Source organism: Benincasa hispida, chromosome 10 (genome assembly GCF_009727055.1).
Source record: "Benincasa hispida cultivar B227 chromosome 10, ASM972705v1, whole genome shotgun sequence".
Classification (NCBI taxonomy): domain Eukaryota; kingdom Viridiplantae; phylum Streptophyta; class Magnoliopsida; order Cucurbitales; family Cucurbitaceae; genus Benincasa; species Benincasa hispida.
Window position 1 is genome coordinate 22124771 of NC_052358.1, and position 23163 is coordinate 22147933.

The 23163-nt window shown below is 31.1% G+C and overlaps 1 protein-coding gene across 1 annotated transcript; it reads right to left on the minus strand.

Moving 5' to 3' along the window:
* Positions 1 to 5357: 5357 nt before the first annotated feature.
* On the minus strand, positions 5358 to 9298 carry LOC120088975. Its single transcript, XM_039046414.1, has 8 exons — positions 8906 to 9298; positions 8439 to 8554; positions 8171 to 8220; positions 6810 to 7043; positions 6345 to 6616; positions 6224 to 6233; positions 5628 to 5648; positions 5358 to 5525 (listed from the first exon to the last, which is right to left on the minus strand). Exons 1-8 carry the CDS (start codon positions 9163 to 9165, stop codon positions 5358 to 5360), a joined length of 1131 nt encoding a protein of 376 aa, XP_038902342.1. The 5' UTR covers positions 9166 to 9298.
* Between the last annotated feature and the right edge of the window lie 13865 nt (positions 9299 to 23163).

Consider the following 23163-nt stretch of genomic DNA (forward strand, 5'->3'; position numbering starts at 1 on the left):
TGAAATAGAGATTACTTGGAATTGGGTATTCATTCTCTTTGCACTATTATAGATACAGAAATGAAAATAATGGGCAAAATTGGATTCATTTGTCAATAGCTTCTATCGTAAATAAGATTGACTATAGATTCGAGCCATAGCACACGGTTCATAAAATCGTATGATTTTTTCGATCTAAATAAAATAGGTTTTACATGAAGAAGATTTGATTTAGCATGTTCTATTCGATACAGGTAGGCAAAGAACCCAACTCGGTATTATTAAAAAAAAAAACAGAGAAATCATAACCCAGTCAAGATGATATGGATCTCATTGCTATTACTCAAACAAGCATGAAACATATGCTTGCGTATTTGTCCATCGGTCAAATCGGATATGTAATTATTGGAATAATTGTTGGGGACTCAAATGGTAGATATGAAAGCATGATAACTTATATGAAGTTATATATCGCTATGATCTAAGAACTTTTGCTTGCATTGTATCAATTGGTCTATGTACTGGAACTGATAACATTTGAGATTATGTAGTCGGGAATTTTTATGAAAGCCTTTCATTTTTTTCTCTTCGATGGAAGTTTTATTTTCCCATATTGTATCTTAATTTTTTGCCCCCTCGAACACAACTTACAACTTTCATTGTACTATGCTCTTCAGAGCAACTCTTCTCAAAATCTTAAAAGACATTGAGTTGGAGTCCCATTCTAACTAAGGATTCTTATGGTTCCAAAGAATCCAGCTATAGGAGAACTAAGAACTGAGAGCTTTTCCCCTATTTTTCGCTTGCCTTTTTGGTTCAGATTCTACGGGATCAAACCTATGGGACTTAAGAAATGATAGAAGGGAATAAAAAAATAAAAAAAGAGAGGGAAAAACAAGTAAATAAAAATGACGTAAAAGAGCCCAGATTTCAAATGAACGAAAACATGATTGAATTGGTCATGGTCACTCTTCCAGATGGAATGGAAGAAGGGAGGAGATTCTTGAATGAGGAAAATGATCCAATGTCTTCGAAAGAATTGAAGTCGTATGAGGTGAAAATCTCATGTGCGATTTTGTCGAGTGATAGTAAGGGTGACTTATTTGTCAACTTTTCCACTATCACCCAAAAAATCAAAATCTGCCTTATGTAAAGTTGCCATAGTATGCTTAACCTCGGGATTTGAAATCACTGCTTATATACCTGGTATTGGCCATAATTTACAAGAACATTCTATATTCTTAGTAAGAGGAGGAAGGAAGGATTTACCCAATGTGAGATATCACATTGTTCGATTTTAATAAGTAATAGTAAACAAACTGAAACTTATTTATCAACATATATTTTTCTTCCATTTGAACTTATTTCAATCTTTCTTTTAGTTGCTTTGATCGATGCAAGTAATAGTAAACAAACTAAAACTTATTTATCAACATATTTTTTTTCTTCCATTTGAACTCATTTCAATCTTTCTTTTAGTTGCTTTGATCGATGCAATTGTCATGGCTCGTTAGTAATAAACCTTTAGTTAGAAATAGCATAAATTAAACTTTGTTCTATGTTATCACACACATTCTCCTTCAATTCTATTTGATGATTTTTTCTGTCTAAAATAAAAATTCTTTTATTCGTGGCTTGGATCGTGTATCAATAGTCAATCCCCGGTCGAGGTAGAGGATAAGCTTCCATGGGAACAATTATTTATTTTTATTTCTGCTCGTCTCTTTTTTTAAGAAAAAAAGCGAGGAAGTAGGGGAAGAAATGACAAGAAGATATTGGAACATCCATTTGGAAGAGATGATGGAAGTTGGAGTTCATTTTGGTCATGAAACCTACTTTATTTAGATTGAAAAAAATCGTACGATTTTATGAAACCGTGTGCTATGGCTCGAATCCATAGTCAATCCTATTTACGATAGAAGTTGTTGACAATTGAATCCAATTTTGTCCATCATTTTCATTTTCATATCCGTACACCGGATTCGATTCGGTTATTGATAGAGTGAATAGATCTGCCATTTTTTGAAATCTCTCTTGCACACCTTTGGCTAATTTGATTCGATGAAGTGATAAACCAGTGTCTCTTTCCATTGTGCAAGCAAGATTAGTTGGATTAGCCCACTTTTTTGTAGGTTATATATTTATTTATGCGGCTTTGTTGATTTCCTCTACATCAGGGAAACAAGCTATAACACTTACTCCTAATAATTATATTGAAGCCCCAAATTGGTTGAAGATCACAAGACGTTTCAAATAAGAAAACTCTATTTATTTTTGATAAATTAGTTCACTATCATCATTAATATGGGTTGCCCGAGACTCGAACCCAAAACTAGTCGGATAGAGTAGATAATCTACTTTTAAAAAGGGTTTTCGAGGAATACAAACAACCTCTAGGTTTTTTCTGCTGTGGTGAGCATCTGGAATAACTAGTTTAGTTTCTAGAATCTATTTCTTAGTTTAAGATCTCTCTTACTAACTGGAATCAAAGAATTAGTAGATCTATTCCGCCCAATATGGGAATGGGCTAGGGTTATGAACTTATAATCTATAATCTGATGATCGAGTCGATTCCATGATTATAAGTTCATTCCATACCGAGCCAGACCGAAATAGGATTAGGTTATATACATTCTAATTATGAGAAGGGACTATGACATTAGACATTATCATTACCAGAGTTATTACTCACTACATAAAAAAAAATTCCATTGGTGAAAGATGTAAGTTCATTGGAAAATAAAAAATATGCATGACGGATGAAATAGTTGTTGCTATATGTTATGTTACAATAACGAATCATTGGTTCATATGCTTTATTATTTCAAAAAGTTCAGAATCAAATATGTATGGAATAGAGATATCCCAACCACCCAAGTAAAGAACAGTTACAAATAACAAAGAAACTAATAGATTTAGATAGGAAGCAACATAAAATAAACCAAATTTGATACCCGAATACTCAGTTTGATAACCTGCTACTAATTTTTCTTCTGCTTTTGGTAAATCAAAAGGTAATCTCTCGCATTCTACTAAGAAGAAATTAGAAAAATAACCCTATAGGTTGATGCAACAATTCCACCCAAAAACCATATTTTGATTGAGGCTCAACTATTTCGAAGGTACTCGAACGGTTAGATAATCATAGTCGGTAATAAAATCACTGCTCTCATCACTATTACAAAACCGTACATGAGATTTGCACCTCATACGGCTCTTTGAGAGCTTTAAATAAATCTAAGGAGCGTATAATTTTTTTTTTTTTTGTAGCATATTATAGGATAAAAATCTATCATGTGTCCTCAAATTAATCCAATAGAATATATAAATTCTATTATTTTATTCTAGATTTTATTCTAATCCTTAAAATAGATTTAAATAATCTTATCATGATTTTAATGTATCATGATAAGTTGTTTCCTTGAATTTAAAAATATTTCTATTTTCCATGATTCCAATCAATTATAAAGATCCAAAGTCAACCAAAAAAATAAAGTAAGTGGATCTAGCCCATTGAATCATGACTATATCCACTATTATGATATTTAAATTCGATAAAGATTAAATTAGAATGGATCATTTTTAATTTTATTTTCATATTTATTTGGATTCCACACACATAAACCTGTTGATATTTTCATATTTTACTCGATATTTGTGAGAAGGGGTCAAAATTAGAAATTATAGTTGATCCTTGTTCGTAGAAAAGCTAATTCGGATTGGCTCTAGTTCATTTAGAAAATATGGTTAGGAATTATATGTGGAGCAATTAGTCATAAATTGATACTAACTCCTCAAAATTTGGTAACTTCAACTCCATTAAAAACCACATTTGAATCAATATTTATAGACAAAAGTATGCGGTTATTGGGAAAAAATCAATATATTTCTAATGTGGAATCAAGATCAAATAGGACAGAAATAAAACATTGGGTTGAACTCTCCATTAACAACCACATTTGAATCAGTATTTACATACAAAAGTATTCGATTATTGGGAAAAAAATCAATATACTTCTCATGTTGAATTAAGATCAACTAGGATAGAAATAAAGCATTGGGTCGAACTATTCTTTGGTGTCAAGTTAATAGCTATAGGAAAGGGAGCAGTTTTGGCTAAATATTATATATATAGAAAACAACATACTTCAATCATTTATGATGATCCCTCCAAACAAGCACAAGCTTATCGATAAATGTCTCTTCTTTTACGAAGGCCGTCAGGCTGTGAGTCTTATCCGGGAGATGTTTTTTATTTGCATTTTATCCGGGAGATGTTTTTTATTTGTATTTACGCCTTTTGGAAAGAGTCGCTAGATCAAGTTATGTTTTATGTGAAGGAAGTATGATTGCTTTACTAATAGTTGAGACCCAATTGGAAGATGTTTCAATTTATATTCCTACTAATATAATTTGCATTACCGGTGGACAAATATTCTTATCTGTGGATCTATTCAATGTTAGAATTAGATATGCTATTAATGTGGGTCTTTCCATCTCCAGAGTAGGATCTGCAGCTCAAATTAAAGCCATGAAACAAGTTGCTGACAAATCAAAATTGGAATTGACTCAATTTGCCGAATTAGAGGCCTTTGCGCAATTCATTTTTTATCTTGATAAAACTACTCATAATCAACTGGCAAGAGATCAACGATTACATGAGTTGCTTAAACAATCCCAATCAACTCTCACGGTAGAAGAACAAATAATGACTATTTATACTAGAACTAATGGTTATCTTGATTCATTAGAAATTGGACAAGTAAGGAAATTTCTCATTGAGTTACGTACTTATGTAAAAACAAATAAACCTCGGTTTCAAAAAATAATATCTTCCACAAAAACATTCACCAATAAAGTGGAAACCCTTTTGAAAGAAGCTATTCAGAAACAACTGGAACATTTCTACTTCAAGACCAAGTATAAAATAAAACAAAGTATAAATCAATTTTAGAACTTTAAAATGTTCTAATTTAAACATGAAATAATTTCATTCTTTTCATTTATTAGGTAGAATATATATGATTTCTATAAACTACTCAACATAAATATATATAAATATATTAAAAAAAGTAGATAATATTTCTAGAAATATATATCAATATTAAAATAAAAGTATTATTTTTATTCATAAAGGTAAGACAAGTATTTTATAATCTCAAGAGTTAATATCATCAATCTCATAACCATGTCGATATTTCTTTTACATCGAGTAGTGTGTTTAGCATTGGCCAAATCATTAGAGATGTACGAAAGTTTTTTAGTGTACAAAACATAAGCATAATTTAAACAATAATTGACTTATATATCCTTTTAAGATCATAGATTCAAATCCTCATACTTTAATCGTAGTAGCAATAAAAAAAAAAAAAAAAGGTTCATAGTGGAACAGTTGCTGTGACCGTAACATGTCTTGGATCAGTTAGCCTTGATTTCACATTCACAAATCCAACTTCTCTCATTCTTCCTTCCACATCAGTGAGATGATATTCATCTACGTATGGCTCTACGCTCTTCAGTAATGTGTATATGATTGGAGATAATTCCTATAATGGCATCGTAAATTAATAGACATTTTAGCAAAATTTTCATTATTAAAGCTAATTAATGTCAATTTTATGGAATAAAGGGAAACCAATAATATATACCTGAGTAATCTTTGATTTGGGCTGCATAAGAAAATTCCAAATGTAATATTACATTCGTTACATACTACAATATACCATATTAGATGAGGATATTTGTTTATTTATTATCCGTTTAAAATACCATTTTGGTCCTTGTAATTTAAAAATTGTTCAATTTTAGTCTCTGTAATTTCAAATGTTCAATTTTTGTACTTAAACTTTTAATAAACCTTAAATTTAGTCCCTCATTAATTTTTATTGAAGTTGATTAAATAAACATAATAATTTTCATCTAAAGAAACAAAATATGTGAATATATTTTGAAAATTTAGAGTGAGAATGCTAATAAAAATAAAGTAATGAAAAATCCATAATAAACTAGTAGTAGAGATTAAATTTAAGATTTATCGAAAGTATATGAACTAAAATTAGATATTTGAAACTCCAAAATATAAGAACCAAAAAGATATTTTAACTTTATCTTTTTAAAGTTCTTCTAAGACATACATGTATGCATAATGGTCAACTTACCGCATTGTCAATAATGATAATTGTGCCACCAGGTCAAAGAAGTCGAAATGATTCCTTGGGCAATTTAACAATTCTTCTTTGAATACATTCGTGAAACTAAAATATCATAGATCAGTGTGTTAGAGATTCATAGTGTATAAGTGATCAAGACATACAATTATCTTAATTGATACGAAACATTTTGCATGATACCAAAAATAACGTTACGAGAGTTTATGTCTAAAAGTGTGAACAACATCATACTTGTTATCCTTATCAATAAGCAGAATTCTTGACATAATTGGATTACATAAAATAATCTTAAATGAAGAGGAACTTGTTGCCAGATGAGCAATGGAAAGTAGGTAAAATGATCTTGAAGGAAAGCTAGTATGTTCCCCATTTTCATGTAACCATCTTATTGGATTCTTTCTTGGATGGGCTCTTTTGTTTTCATTGTGTTCAGCCCCAGCAAGGAAGTAAGGAGACAAATCTAATCCCTATACCAAATGAATATTAAAGATCAAACATGAACACAAAACTAAAACATCATGACAATCTCTAATCAAACTTCAGCAAGCTTCTTTTTTGTGAAAAATGTCGATTGATTATTGTAATTTTAGAGTTATGTCAATTAAAATCTCAAACTAATAATTGTATCATGATTAAAGAAAACAAAATAAAGTTACTTACAATCGTTTTAGCCGAAGGAAACTTGTCGGCCAGATATGTTGTGCTTAAACCTATAGAACACCCAATGTCTAGAATGTCTAGAATAGGATTGTTTGAAGAATACTTCATATGATGCTCATCAATTCGTTGAAGCCAATTTCCAAATACAACTTCCTTTGCTTCATCTAAACAAGAGGCATTGGGAACTGCTCGCATAACCATTGACATTGTTGCAGCCTCTACTTCTGTTGCAGCCTACAAGAGAAACACAGAATTTTGACATATTAATAAAACATTGAGGGATTATTTGGTCTGTCGATTTCATAAGTCAGTATTAAATAACACAATTTTACCAACTTTAATAGTGTTCACTATTGAAGTTTGCACATTTATTGAAGAATTTTATTCTCTTCTCTCTCTTTTGTACATTTATCAAGGAACTCCATGTTCGCAACCCTTACACCTCCAACAAAGATGTCCTAATTCCAAAATATTAACTCTAAACTTCAAAACTCAGCGCTCATAAACCACCCTCCTCAGGGTTAAAGAATATGGAGAAGATCAGTATGACTCTCTGACACCATAGTTTTTTCAGCAAGAAAAATGTGCCAAAGAGTATGAATGAAGGAGACCTTTCCATAACTATGAGTTGAACACTTGACGTCATTAACGTCGAATGTCAACATGTCAATCATCTTGTTATTCAACACCTCCAAACAATCAGACTCCACGATCATATGCTCATTCAATAACGAGTGAGCATATTGTTGGGGTTTTGACAAAATATTAGAAGTGCAGTTTGTTCCATATCAATTAAAGTGAAGAATGGGGATGGATTCCAAACATATAAAAGGAGCCTATACCTCCAACTTCGAGTTGTCCCAGTTAGAAACACTTAGATTCCTTTTGTATTCTCTAGTTGGAGAGTGGAAAAAATGTGGAGTAGTATAGACTTTTGAAAGAGTGCTTTTGTAATTGGGATTGGGAAGAGAATTGTTCTATGTGATTGTAACAAATTTTCACATGGTAGATTTCTTCTTGGCGGGCCGTGGTTTTTCTTCGAGGTGGGAGTTTTCCACTATTTCTAATTTTATCGTTTCCTTTTAATTTCTCACTTATTCTTGGAGTAGAAGTGAGAAGTATTTTTCAACACATACAGACAAGCGTTCAAAAATAGCCTTAGTTTCGAGAATCTTAATTTCAAAACAATGAGAAATTGCCTTCAATCTCACTCGTCAAATACACCTAAGATAATTTTGGGTGATATATTCATTTTTTTCAAGCATTTGGTGTGACTAACCAGATGGACGAAGAAAAAATAGTTGCAACCTAGGTAGCAGCTTTATTACCCTAGAATTAATGTCCAAGTAGTGAGTACTTACAAGCCACGAGAGATGACCCTCATCATATGCATGAAAAGGCTTTAGGTAATCTGTTAAAAAAAAAGAAGACTAAAAATATGACATTGGTGAAAAATGAAAATTAAATATGCAAGACTACAATGATAGAACATCCTAGGATAAATCAAAACCTTGTAATGTGTTGTGGGGATGATGTTATGCAATTAATTTATGAAATTAAAATTAAAAGAAATTACATGATAATTTATGAAATTCGAATTAAATGCAAAGGGAAGAAATTAGGAATTACAATCAGGGTAGATAATGCAGGGATTTCGAACTTTCTCCAACTCCTTGTAAACTTCTTCACACTCCAAAATCTCTGACCTCATTTTTTGCCATGGAATATTATTCCCTGCTGCCTTACTGTTCCAAAAATTAGGTAAATTAGTTCAAATTATAAATTTTGGTAATTAAGTAAATTAAACCGCATTTGAGTATGATATCGTACTCAAATCATCATTTGTCAAAATAAACGTAGCTCAATTCATGACATCTTTATATAGTGTTTTGTTAATTAACTATAGTGTTTTGCCAAAGGGTTGTGTTAATTGACTATAGTGTTTTGCCTTTTATTAAAGATAAAAGAAGTAATATTAAACTTTAGTTTTTGTGAAAAATGAAAGATGAAGATTAAAGGTATAAATCTAAAGAAAGCAAATTAATGCAAATTTGTAATAATCTAATTCAAAATAATAATAATAAAGATAGAGAGACCTGATCATGAGTTGTCTGGCGGCGAGCTTAAGAATGGCGAAGAAAGGTTTGACAGAAATGATGCCGCCGACAAGACGAGACAGAAGACTATTTCCCGACCACTTCGGATGCTCCAAATTTCCCTCTTCGTACAACGTTCTCAATTCCGACCTCGCCATAATCCGACTAAGCTTAATAATGGGCTTCCTTTTGTTTCCATTGCCGGAGATTACGCCGAGTTGGTGACCCTGACTCGGTGCTCCCAATGATAATGCCATCATTATAGCCTGCGCCCCGCTGAGTCAAAACTCTTCAAATCGCCTTCTGTAACCCCTGATTTTGATCTAATTTTCTACAATATCTGTTTCTTTTTTCTTTCCTCTCTCTTTTTATAACTTTGATGTAAAATCCCATTTAACCACTAATCGATATTCTGCCTTCTTCTTGTCCCCCTAAAGACTTTATTTATTTATTTATTTTATTTTTTAAATTTCCTTTAAAAAAATATCTTTTTTTTTAATGAAAATACACCTCGAGATATGGGTTAAGTTGTATTTCAATAATGCCACAATATTTGAGGATTGAGTTTAATACCACTTTGATACTAAGTTCTTCCATCCAAACTCTACTTATCAAATAAAATAGACCCAATCCACTCTAAAATAATTAAATTGAGTTGGTTCAAGTTATACTTCATTTATTTTAAAAAATCATGAAATTAACTCAATTTAAAAATAAATATATTCATATTTAATTGGGTGTTAAGTAATAAACATCGTTTTAAAACTAATGACAAGTTTATAGGTTCGAAACGCAACTATATGGATTTGGCCTTGTTAATCAAATTCTTCAAGATATATAGTTTTTTTGGACACCCCTAATCATTCTATCTAATTTTTTTATTATAGAAAATTATAATAAATATCTACCTAAAATATCCAATATTGAGAAATGCTAGATTACTAATAATATTGTAAAAATACCTACCAGTTTTTTAGGGAAGGAGAGTGAAGATTTCTTTTTTCAGTAATATCCCTCTATACCTATTTATTTACAGATATACTATCACAATATAAATACAATTTTTCAGTTAGAAGTAATAAATTTTCGAGAATAGTTGAATAATATATATCCTCTAAAACCCAAAACCAACTAAATATTGCAAATTGTGATTGGATGTCATGTGGCAAAATTATTGAGTTTGAAACTTAGAGACCTAAATGCAACTTAATCCAAATCTCAAACACCAAAATTATAATTTTTTTTCTAAAACTTGTTTAAAATTAAACTATAAATTTAAGCATTCAACTTTTAATCTTGCATCTAAATACTTTTGATATATTCAAAGTTTTTAAAATTAATTAGTATATTTGATATAAAATTAAATCATATTATATATATTTAAATATAGATTATAAATCTTCAGAGATTACAAATCCCGAAAGAAAACATAGGACCACCAAATTGAATCTCAACTCATATATAGATATGCTTGTGACCAAGAGATCTACGTGCGAATATTCTACTCTTATTACAAAAGCAAAAAAAAGACTTAAAAGAATGTATACCACAAGTTAGGGAAATAAAAAACCGACCATTTGAAACCATAAATAAATATAAAAAAGTATATAAAAAAATCGTACTATTACTATCAGAATGAATACATAAATAAAGAAAATTTTTTAAAAAGAAAATGAACGAAGAAAAAATAAAACTCACTCGTAATTTGGCAAATTAAAAAAAAAAAAGTTAGTTTAGACAAAATAAAAAGTGTTTCTGAAAAGATTGAAATTATTGTTAATTATTTAACAATAAAAAATTAAAATTGGAAACTTCTTTTTTCGAATGATAAAACAAAAATTAATCCCAATTTTTTTTTCTATTAAAAAAAAAGATGATTTGAATCCTGAATTCAAATAGAAGATTGGTATCTTACTGAAAGTTCTTCAAGACATATTTTATGGTAATTATTGGTATCTGTTATATTTTAAATAAACTCCAATTACTACAGATATAATTCGTCTCAATAATGTGAAAGAAAAATTGTAATTAAGGGTAACATTTAGATGTAGCAGCTCAAATTGCACTCAATGCAACTTCTTCAATTACAAAGGAATAAAGTATTTTTTTAAAAAAAATTTGTAATGTGGCAACTTGTAATTGGACATGTGAGTAAACTGCACAAATATGAGTACGGATGCACCTAAGTATTTCAATGATTTATAACACTTTCAATTATACTATTTTTCTCTAATGGATGCTAAACTTAGTTGAAGTTCCCTTTTCATTTTTGTATATGTAATGAGTTTGGAAAAATAAAAATGTAATTATTTTAAATGACAAAATTGCTGGAAATATTTTTAAATATAACAAAATATTATTGTCTATCAATGATAAATAATGATAGACATCTATCAGTATCTATTAGTGATAGATGATAGATAGTTTATTAATGTCTATCAATGATAGACAGTGGGATTTTGCTATATTTGTAAGTATTTTGATTTATTTTACTATTTGAATACAACCAAAAATAAAACGAGAGGAATAGGCAATATACCATAAATTACAAATTATATAATAGGATTTGATATTTCAACTTTTGATCTAGTTGGTAAAAGGTACTATACTTTACCAATTGAGCTATGTAGTGTGACCGAGACCTAGTGTGTCTAAGTATGAAACATGAGAAAAGAAAATAACCTCTAGTCTCTAGTGTAATTGTACATTGTCAACAAGTAATATTATGAAATACTCCAAGTATTGTACCTAAGGGAACACATGTAACAAAATTTCTATGAATAAACAAGATTTTTCTCCAAGTATGAAATCAAAGATAACCATAAAATAATTTGAGGGATGGTTGTATTTAAATAAAAGGTAATGAAAATAAAGGAGGGATTCAAATATTTGTATACCTTTGGTTCGAGAATGTTTATCTTTCATGTAATTGCAATTTTGATTCAAACTTAAACATGATGAATTGGATATAATACCTATTCGATCTTTTATGAAATATTTTTAAGAATCTACATTAAACCTATATGTATATGGTTAATGCAAATATAGATAAATAAGAGCACAATACAAGGTCCTAAAGATTTTACCCTATGTCTAGGGTAAAAGACAAAGGCCTATGTCTAAGCACTTTTTCTAGATTGTTTTTAAGAAACCCAAGCTTTACTTAAGATTCTCAATATTAAATTCAACTTATACTAATCTAGTTGATAAATTTAAGACTAATAATTAAAATAAACTCAATAAAAGTAATCATGATATGAAAATGAGCCAAGTTACTTTTTATGTTAAAGATTTATTCTCCTCCTTGGAGATATTTATATATTTGAATCCCAAAGAAGGGTTTTACTCATGATTAAATAAAAGAAAGCAATAAAGAAAGAGAAAAAATATTAAAAAGCAAGGAGAAAGAAGGTTGAAAATATCAATGAAGAACTTGTATTAAACTAAGAGAATGAAAATACAAAACTAGAAATTGTAGTTAACTTGTAGAAAACAATTCAAATTAATCCAAATTTAAACGATTCTTGTTTTATCCTTAGTAAGCTAGCAATGGAACCTAATAAATCTATAGATTAGAAGCTCCAATGATACGAGATTAATTAATTAAACTCTTAATTAATTAAACTCTTAATTAATTAAACTCTTTAATTAAATGAATCAAAATCCATTAACTGCAGACCACTCCATTAAAGACCTGCTGTTGTACTCTTCGTACTGTAGATATATTTTTGTATATCCACAAATATAACCAATCAATAGTAAGTTGACCCTTCATGAATTGCTTGTAATTACAGTTGGATCAAATTACCGTTTTACCCCTGTAATTACATCTAATTCCATAAGTCCCACTAATTATTGAACAACCTGTTTATTGTTCTATTATAAACAAAAATCATCTTGGACCAATGAGAGGGAGAGACCCAATTGTTTAAGACCTGGAGTCAGCGTTTAAGGGAGCAATTCATCTACTTACCCTAAAAATGAGAAGGAGTGAATTTAATCTTGTGTAGTTATGTTCCTAGCTTCCTACTCGGATAAATCCCTAAAATGATAGGCTTATTGAGTCGGTGAGTTGGGCCACTCTCACCCATACAGATCAAAGGGATTGTTCTCATAGACAGAAGTTCATAACTCACTCAAGATTGAGGTCAAGTCACTTATGATCATCCTACAAAATGCTAATCTCTTCAGTCAACGGTATTATAAAGAGAGATTAATCATCTTACGGTCTGTTCTCATACAAACTCTTTGTATAGGATACCTCCACTCACATGTCTCTTGAACGATTTAGATCAAATTGTTTGTAATAGTTATAATTCTTGTAACAATTATAAAGTGGGTTGTATCTGTAATGTCACTAGGATAAGACACCCAATTTTATCTATATACTACAGACCTTTTAGGTTATTACTTGAACATGATCCACCTTTATGTTTACCACATACTGTTCAAGTTACATAAAATAACCTTGGATCTTTCTTTAACGGATAATTGTATATATAAAATAATCAACTATTATTTCAATAACTTATTAACTACGAGGCTTTAGGGCACACATCTCAACAATCTCTCACTTGCACTAAAGTTGGTGAGCCATGAGCCAATGAGACATGTATCCTAGGGCATATTGTATACCTAACATGCTCTCCCACTTGCCATAGCGCATTGGAGACATGGCTCGTAGTCCTAGACATTCTAGAAGATTCTTTGACACTTTAGCCTAGAGAATCCTGTTATACAATTCAAACTGTTATGTCAACAAATACTATCTGGTCACAACCATGATGTCTCTTTCAATCTGTTATTATTCCTACGACTTGGTGTTATCATCCTCACATTCAGGCCTTATACCACACTATCGCAAAAAGTAGATAGACTAATTCATATTTGAAACAACTTCCAAATATTTAAGGATACATCATGATTATGCAAATTATTGCTTCACAAGCAAAAATATTACCTAGTAGTCCAATTTACACCACTTAGGATACAATATAGATTTCTCTAAATCCTTATGAGAAAGTATATCTCGTAAAAAATTAAATCTTAAACTTTATACACCAACATCTAATTATACATAAGTTTTAATTTTTAAACTCAATGGCCATACCATTTATTTAACCGATATAACTAACCAATTATATATTAAATATTAATTAAGTTTCGTGTAAGAATTACATCCCCTCAACACTTGAGGTGTCTTAGGAAATTTTTCCATAGACATATCAACTTCACTTTAGAATGATACACTATCATTCCATCTGAAGCTATTGCATCGAACACTCAACAACAACTTTGTAAATGTAAGATGTATGAGACAAACTTAACATCATGTTCTCAACATCTCTATGTGGACATTTAATATACAATATCACTTCAAATCAACTATTTAAAATTGGTTAAATAGTCAAACTTTCATACTTATTTTTACTTCATCCATAATGAATAAATATCAATATAAAATAGATATACCCACTTTTCATTTTCTTGTTTGTAGAAGAACATTATCATTGTTCAAAGTCATGGGTTATGATACTATATCTGAAGGAATTGAATTTCTCGCAGAAGCGTATGAATGTCGTGCCATTGACAGTCAATTTTGAAAAAACTCAAAATATAGATAAATAAAACAGAGAAACCAAGATAAACATTCAATCTTAGAACATGCTTCTATAGAGGAGAAAGAGAGAAGAGAAAATACTGACACTTGAAGACCTCTTATTTACATATTTCCTCTCCACTTGAGATCACAAACATTTCTCTGTACGAACGGTAAAACTACAAGACACTACTACTTGGAGTTCTCACTATTCTCAGGCAAGGAACGAGATGGTGAGATCTCTTTTGTATTTTGGAATAGGAGAGGGAATTGCAAAGTGATTAAGAGAATTTTGTTGCATGAGAGAGATCCGAATTTTTACTCACATATCCTATTTCTCTCATTTGTATTTTGAATCAAAGATAATGAGGATGAGGGAGAGGAGTTATCATAACTCCCCACCCACGTGAAATCAATAACTCCCTTGTAATGAGGAGTAAATAAAAACAAAAAAAATTATTATTTTAAATGGTTATATCCATGAACATAGAAATATATCTACAATGCAAAGAGTGCACCTATGGGTCTTTAATGAAGTGACCTGCTGATAACTTATAGAAATACAAGTTAATGTATCTTTTTATTTGGGATAATTAGGAAAACATAGAGGAAAATACATTAACTTAATATGAACGTAGATAATCATACTTTGCATTCATGTATTTACAAAACTCATTATCTTGAAAATTATAAAATATAATATCTTTGAACACGTGATCTGAATGAAATGAAGAAAAAATAAAGGAAACAAAAACTATAGCCATGAACACATAGAAAAAGACCAGATCGACACCAAATCTTGCATGCAAAGAACCACGCATTGGGCATAAAACATAAAAAGAGATAACGACAAATGTGTGGATGGTGGATGTCAAATCAAAATGCAAGTTGGTAGCTGATTTGAGACAGTTGCAATAGAACTAATGAACTTGTGTAACGAGCAGTGACGTAGCAAGACATAAAATTAAATGCAAGGTATCAGTACATCATTAGAAAGAGGCAATGAAGCTTCCTTTTGATTCCTATAAATAGCCTATTAGAAAATTGTTCAAGTATGAGACTTCCCATCGAGAGATTAGTTGAAGCTTTGCCTGAATTCCACCCCAAATCTACCATTGCCACCAATCTTTCAAGCTTTTCGTTGAGGAATTCTGAGTGAAAACTCAACCTTCTTCTCTGAAAAAGGAGAGAGAGCTCCACCATCTCATTACAACCGCCATTGAAGCAACCACCATACAAGCCAAAGGAAGCAAGAGATTGCGACCGATGACTTAACACTTTCAATCTCCACCCCTTATTACATTTTTCTTGTCATTTATATTTGTATTGAGTTATTTGAGATTTAAAAACTCACTCCTCTTAATATAAAAATGATGTCCTCCATATTTTATCCATTCATGTCTGAACTTTCTTTTATCATGAGCATCTATGTTTTTAATAGGTTAAAGAAGTTAAATTAACATTTTTACTAAGTTTTGCATAAGTTAAAGTTCATCTTATTTAATGTGTGCATATTATATTGCTTAAATCTAACCGAGAGATTGATTTAAGTAAAAATAATTAACTATTTGAGAGAGTAATGATTGTGGATCTCATTAAACAAGAAAAGAAGTAATTTTAGAAATAAAGTTAACATTTTGTCTTAAATTAACTCAAAACATGCGTCCTAGAGATAGGAAACTTTGGTTTAAAAACACTGAGATGGGAGTTCTTTATTTTAAAAGTTAATGACATGAACGCATAACTCATACATTACATAGGAAAATATTAGTAAACCTTTCTCAACCCTGTTTTATCAATTAATCTTTCCTTCACTTCCATGCAAGCTGTTTAAATTGTGTTTGTAATCATCATTTCCACTTCCATAACCATTCGACACATAATCATTCACTACTCCTCATATCATTTACCATCATCCATTTCCACCACACTTGTACTTAGTCTATTGGTTAGCTATATAAAACATTCTCGATGCATAATTGAAAATTCATCACGTTAAGATCAAATATTAAGCTCAAACACATCTTGATCGATAGTCCTCGTGTTCGACTCTGTACTCACCAGGACTCTATTTAGGCTTATATTTGGGTCTTTCACTTAGAAATTAAGGCACAACATAAGGCTATAATTCATTCATCCATAATTGAACGAAACACCTACAATTAATGAATATTTATTAATTTAATTAAAGAATTTAATAAAATTCCTGACTAATCTGGAAGTTGTTCTAGACATGTCTAGGCCCATCATATTATGATAATAGTAGTGTTGTGGTGAACTTCAGGGCGCCTAAGAGTCACAAGCGTGATAAACATATAGAGCGGAAGTATCATCTCATCTGTGAGATAGTGCATTAAGGGGACGTGATAGTCATAAAGATCGCTTCAGAGCACAACGTTGCTGACCCGTTTACGAAGGCTCTCACGGCTACAGTTTTTTAGGGTCACCTTTAGAGCATGGGTCTACGAGACCGCCCGTGGCTGGACTAGGGCAAGTGGGAGATTTTTGTACTAGGCCTTAGTGCCCTAGTTTATTGTTTTGTACTTGTTGTTATCTTGTACACCCACTCGCTTTAGGACAAGTGGGAGATTGTTGGGGTTGATGCCCTAAATCTCATAGGGTTCTGTAGTTTGTAAACACCTGTATGAACAAACGCTTGTGATGTAATAATATGAGATATTTTCTTCACTTTTATCTATGAAATATGAGATATTTTAATTGCATTTACCACAAATCAATAAACTAAGATCCTTGGTTATCGTTATAACTTAAGCATGTATGTGGAGACATACAAGTGGATTATAACTTAAGTGATAACTTAAATGGTCTATAGTATATAGATATATGAGAGAAACCTTATCCTAGTGACACTACGGATATGGTCCACTTTGTAGATGTACAAGTGTTGTAAAGTGCTACAGATGGTCTGATCCTAATCATTCACGTGGAGACATCTGAGCGGGGTGTCCTATACAAGGAAGTTTGTAGAAAACCGGACCACCAAGTGTTTATTCTCATTATATAACCTCGTTCATGACAGAGACTTTCATTTCACTAGGATAACCCATACGGTAACATGACTTTCATCCTGAGTGAGTTGGGAAACTCCAGTCTATAAGGGCGGGTCCTTTGATTTGCATAGGTGCGAGTGACCAGATTGCCGACTCAAACCTACCACTTTGGGAATTCGTTTAATTAGGGAGCTGGGAACTCGGCTACACAAGATGGAATTCACTCCTTCTCCGAAGCAACGGTAAATAGATAGATTGCTCCCTTAAGGGTTAATTTCGGGGTTTGAACGATGTGGCGCCATACACTTTCTCATGACCCAAGAGGTGTTCACTCATAGTAGGACTATGATATATTATTCATTTGAGGAATCAGGAGTACTTAAGGAGTTAGATGTAACTACAGGGGCAAAATGATAAATTAGCCCAGTTGTACTTACGAGCGATCTATGAAGGGTTATAGTACTGTTGACTGGTTATATCCAATGGACACAAAAATATATCTGTAGTGAGAAGAGTGCAATTGTCGGTCTTTAGTGGAGTGCTCAGCAATTAACGAATGGTGGATCTCGTGATTAAAGAGTTTAGTCAGCTATTCACGTACCGTTGAAGCTTCAAGCTACAGGTCCATAAGGTCCCCTTGGTAGCTCGATGGATTCAAGTTGAGAATTAGTTTTTGGGTTAGTTTGAAGTGTTCAAATTAACAAGAGGCAGATTGATTATATATGATATAATTAAACTGGTTCAATTATATGTGATATAATTGATATGATGTATAAGATACATTAATTGAAGGATTTTGATATAAATATGATTTATATTGAATAAAGGAGAAAAGAAATATGGTTTAAATATAACATATGGTGTGATATTAAAACTATAGGTTATAAATATAATATGATAAGTTAGTTATTGTATTTATTTATAATTAAAACAATTATATGATAATTGTTGGTGGTTTCTCCCTTAACCATGCGTGAAAGTGGGAGGTTATTTTTAGTTTTGAATAATTGAAGGATAAAAAGAAAAATGTTTTCATTTTGAATGAGATCGCTTTATTATGTGTATTACTAATCGTTTATCTCACAAGAGACTACACGATAGCCTTCTAAGCGAGAGACTAAACGATTATATAAAGCACATTTTACTAAACGATCGTGTAGACGATCCAACGTGATTTACTAAACGATAGCGTGCTAAGCGAGATTTACTAAACGATCGTGTAAACGATCAAGCATACACAGTCTATATGATAGATAGTATATTCTCTCACTTGCTTGATTGTATAGATTGATCGTTGCCTTCCTCCATCCCTCTACCAAATCCAACAGAGCCCACACCTCCTGGATTCTCACTCCGAGAATACCAAGGTTGTCGAGTGGTGGTGTCTAAGGGGTTGCTTGTTCGTGAAGAAGATTGTTCGTGATCTAAGCGACAATGAGAGATTGGCTAGACGATTGTAGTGACAGCGAGAGGTTTCTGTTCCAGTTCTTCACGAGAGTGAGAGATCTTCAGAAGAAACATTCTTCAAAGGTAAGTCTCTCACTTCTTTTGTATTTAATTATGAAAGCATGTTGTAATTTATTAGAAGATGCATAAATGTTCTGTATATTTGTGAATGCCTGTAATTTTGTCACAATGGGCTTGGAAAGATCTTGCGTCCACTCATGGGTTCTTTTGAATAAAAGTTCCTTCATCACTATCATTGGCCTTATCGTGAAGCAGTGGGTCCAAGAACTAGAGGACATTCTTCCATTAAGATGAGTTTGAGGTCGTTAATGATAAGGCGGTGTTAATCGTATTTTTCCAGGTTGCATAGTGTTTTCGGTTAATTTATAGGCGCCAAGCAAAGAAGTAACAATGCTAGTCTTGATTTAGAAGATGCTGATTCAAAACAAATTATATATATTAGATATGTAAGCAAAACTCATATAATCCAACAAATTTAGCAAAATTCTAAATAAACCCTAAAACCACTTAATTTTGCAATGATACTTCAGTGATTTAAATTAAATGCCACCTTGGGATGTACAATTATTCATTCATTGAATTGAGACATTCTCAATTAAATATTACACCAAAATAAATCTTATTCCTATAACATTTAATTATCATTTATTTGGTCAATAAATTTTTACTCTTTAATATTTTCTCGTATATATAACCTTTCATTTTCAACCCTATAGCCCTGCCTCAATTTGTCTGCCTCAGGGAAGAACATAATTGGTGTAAGTGACTGTAGCAATCTTATCTATTACTAAAGTATGTTCTATCCCTTTCCACGTAAACACCTTCTTAAGGGGACACTCCCAGGGCACCACGAGCCCGAGCATGGAAAAACATTGCAAACTAATGAAGGAGACCGTAAGATGTGTTGACACACTTCCTTCTTCCACACTTACTATAAACACTCTTTCCATTCTCATTGATATTGATCCATGCAAATACCCTCCTAAGGGAAGGTGCGCCCAGGGCACCATGAGGCCAAACATGGATCTCATGATGTGAACTTTGAAGAAGAATGTGGGTGGAAAAATTGACATATCAAATATACCTTTTTTCCCCATCATGTGTTTTAGAACCTAGGGTTTATTAACTCAGATATTCAACTAATTAATTTAACTAAGTCATAATTAATTTACTCAATATAACGTTTATATTGAATAGTAGGACATTATATAATTTGATTTATTATATATTTTAATAAATCAAATTATTTATTGCATGCTTATAAAATATTTGTCTAATTCACCTTCCAGATCAGTTCTCAAGTAGGTGTATTCCATTTTTGTCAGCTTAAAAAATCCAGCCAAAACATAACCATCCTTAGACAAAGGTCTCTTATAGACAATTATTTTATAAAATTAATATTTTATTAGTCAAATTAATCTTATTAAAAGGAAAAATAAAATATTAACCTATTTCTAATCTTATTAGAAAAATTCTAACTTAGGTCTATGTGAAATTAATTTTTAACCATTTAAAACTAATTTAACCTATATTTGCATGCAACTTTGGATTATAGATTTTAATATCTAATTCATTAATAATATCACTCTTATAGATTAATGAATTTTAAAACCTATAACATAAATACTAATGACATTAAAAGAATATAACAATTATATTAAGTAATGTCATGTTGCATGCATCTCCTTTTTCATTAATAGTAATATAACACTTACATTAAATGATGATTAATGAACTATATAGTAAGCATGCTTTTAATAATTTATTAAAAGAAATAATATAACATTTATATTATATAAACATGCATATTATATGATAACGTCACGCATGTGCATACTTTAGGAATAACCTAAACTTTAAATATAATATTTATATTTTAATATGATGCATGATTATGCTTAACCTATGGTGATATTTTAAATCTATATCACTTACAATATGCAACATATAAATTATATAATTTAAATAGACATCACATGCACATTAAACTATATAAAAGGCATTAATAGACCACTATTTGACATCTAATAAAATAATTAAATTAATATAATCATAAGTAAATAAATACAACAAAAAACTATAGGAAAAATGGTAGCTTGGACTCGAACTGACGACCTCTAGCTCGCGCGCGGCGACAACCTCGAACAGATGTAGCGCCGCAATGCTAGGGCAGAGTGTCATGATGCTACTGAAATTATGTGCCTTCCACCTCATGTTGTAGCGTCGCAACACTAGGGCTGTAGCATCGTGATACTTTAGTTTAGAAGCTCGAATTCTACAGCAAATTCCCTCCAAATTCTGACATTCTTTACAACGTCAACCATGAGTGACATGGACATTCAAAATACAGACTCGACTATGCAAAATAAATGCCCAACACACACGGGCCCTAATGAATTGATCAAATTAAAGAGTTTATGTGCCAAATACCAAAAACATCTATTAAGCAAAAAGAAAAAAAACCTAAGTGAAATTACAGTAATCATCACATAAAAACAGTATAGAAATTCACCCAACATAATCAAAATTGATGTCCTAAAACCAAAACAAAGACAATACCATTGTTTTTTATACCAATTGATGGAATTGAATCCCAATGCGGGAGGGAATAATCGTTCTGTCTTTGAATTGTGATTGAGAAAAATCAAAATTGATTTTACAGAGACCTAAATTAGGCTAAGCATAGAGATTTTTAATTAGAAAAATTAGAGATGAAGGCAATAAAACCTTTGCAGAACCAAGAAATCCTCAAGCAATTCCCTCCAAGGTCATGTTCAAGACTACTGTAAAAGACCCAGTGAAGGAAATAATACCTTTGCGGAATCGATTGATCATTCTGTCTTTGAATTGGGATTGGAAAAAATCAAAATTAATTTTATATAGTATCATACTTAGGTCAAGCACAATGATTCTTCAATTATGAAAAATCAAAGATGAAGAAGGTTTACCTTTGTAGAACCAAGAAATCCTCAAGCAATTCCCTCTAAGGTCACATTCAAGACTACTGTAAAAGACCTAAGAAATCTTCCATTAATGTAGACACCACCAATTGGAGTCCTCGTTATTCTCAGGACGCAAGGAAAAGAAGTGTAGGCTTCTCTAGAGTTTTTGGTAGAGGGAAAAATATGTAGAATTTTTTTAGAGAGTTTAAGCATTTTTTTCCTGAGAGCTTGTGTATCTCTATGTTTCATGCAGGGATAAAGAGAGGGGAAAGGGAGGGAGTTACATTAACTCCCTTCCCACATTGTCCTCAAATAATTCCCTTAATAAGGAGTTATTTGTTTAATATTAGATTAAATAATAATATTAAGATAATATTAACAATACGGTTAATTTAACCATTAATAACCATATTATATGCATTTATAATCATATTATAATCCAACCTCCTCTTTTAACCTATTGTTTTAATATGAATCAATTTCATATTAAATTTTAATCTATAGTATAAAACGTACTTAAAATATTTGAATTCTATTCAAATATTTTTCTCTCACATATTATATAGTTTTAATTATAAATCATATTTATAATTAACTATATATTATAATGTATCAACATACATTATACATTATATTAGTCATATTAATATAATTAATTACTTAAATTCCCATAAATAATTTGAACAATTCAAATTATTCCAAAAACGATTGTTCCTTCTCTCCTTAGCGACCTAAGAATGGGACTTATTGGACCTACAGATTAGAAGCTTAAATGATAGATTAGAAGCTTAAATGATTCGAGATTAATCAACTAAACTCTTTAATTGGATTAATCAACATTCATCTATTTCAAGTCAATCCATTAAAGATCGACGATTGCACTATTTGCACTGTAGATATATTTCTATATCCATTGGATATAACTAATCAACAGTAAGTTGACCATTCACAAATTGTTCGTAACTACAGTTGGGTCAAAATTTTCATTTTTCCCCTACAGTTACATCTAACTCCTTAAATGCCTCTAATTCCTCTAATGAACAAATAATTTATAATCCAATTATAAGCTAACTTCTTTCTGGCCAATGAGTGGGTTCTCATTGTTCAAAACCCAGAATAAGCCATTAAGGGAGTAATTTATCTACTTTCCCTTTCTATATGAAAAAGTGAATTTCATCTTATGTAGTTGTGTTCTCAGCTCTCTACTTGGACAAAACTCCAAAATGGTAGGCATATTGA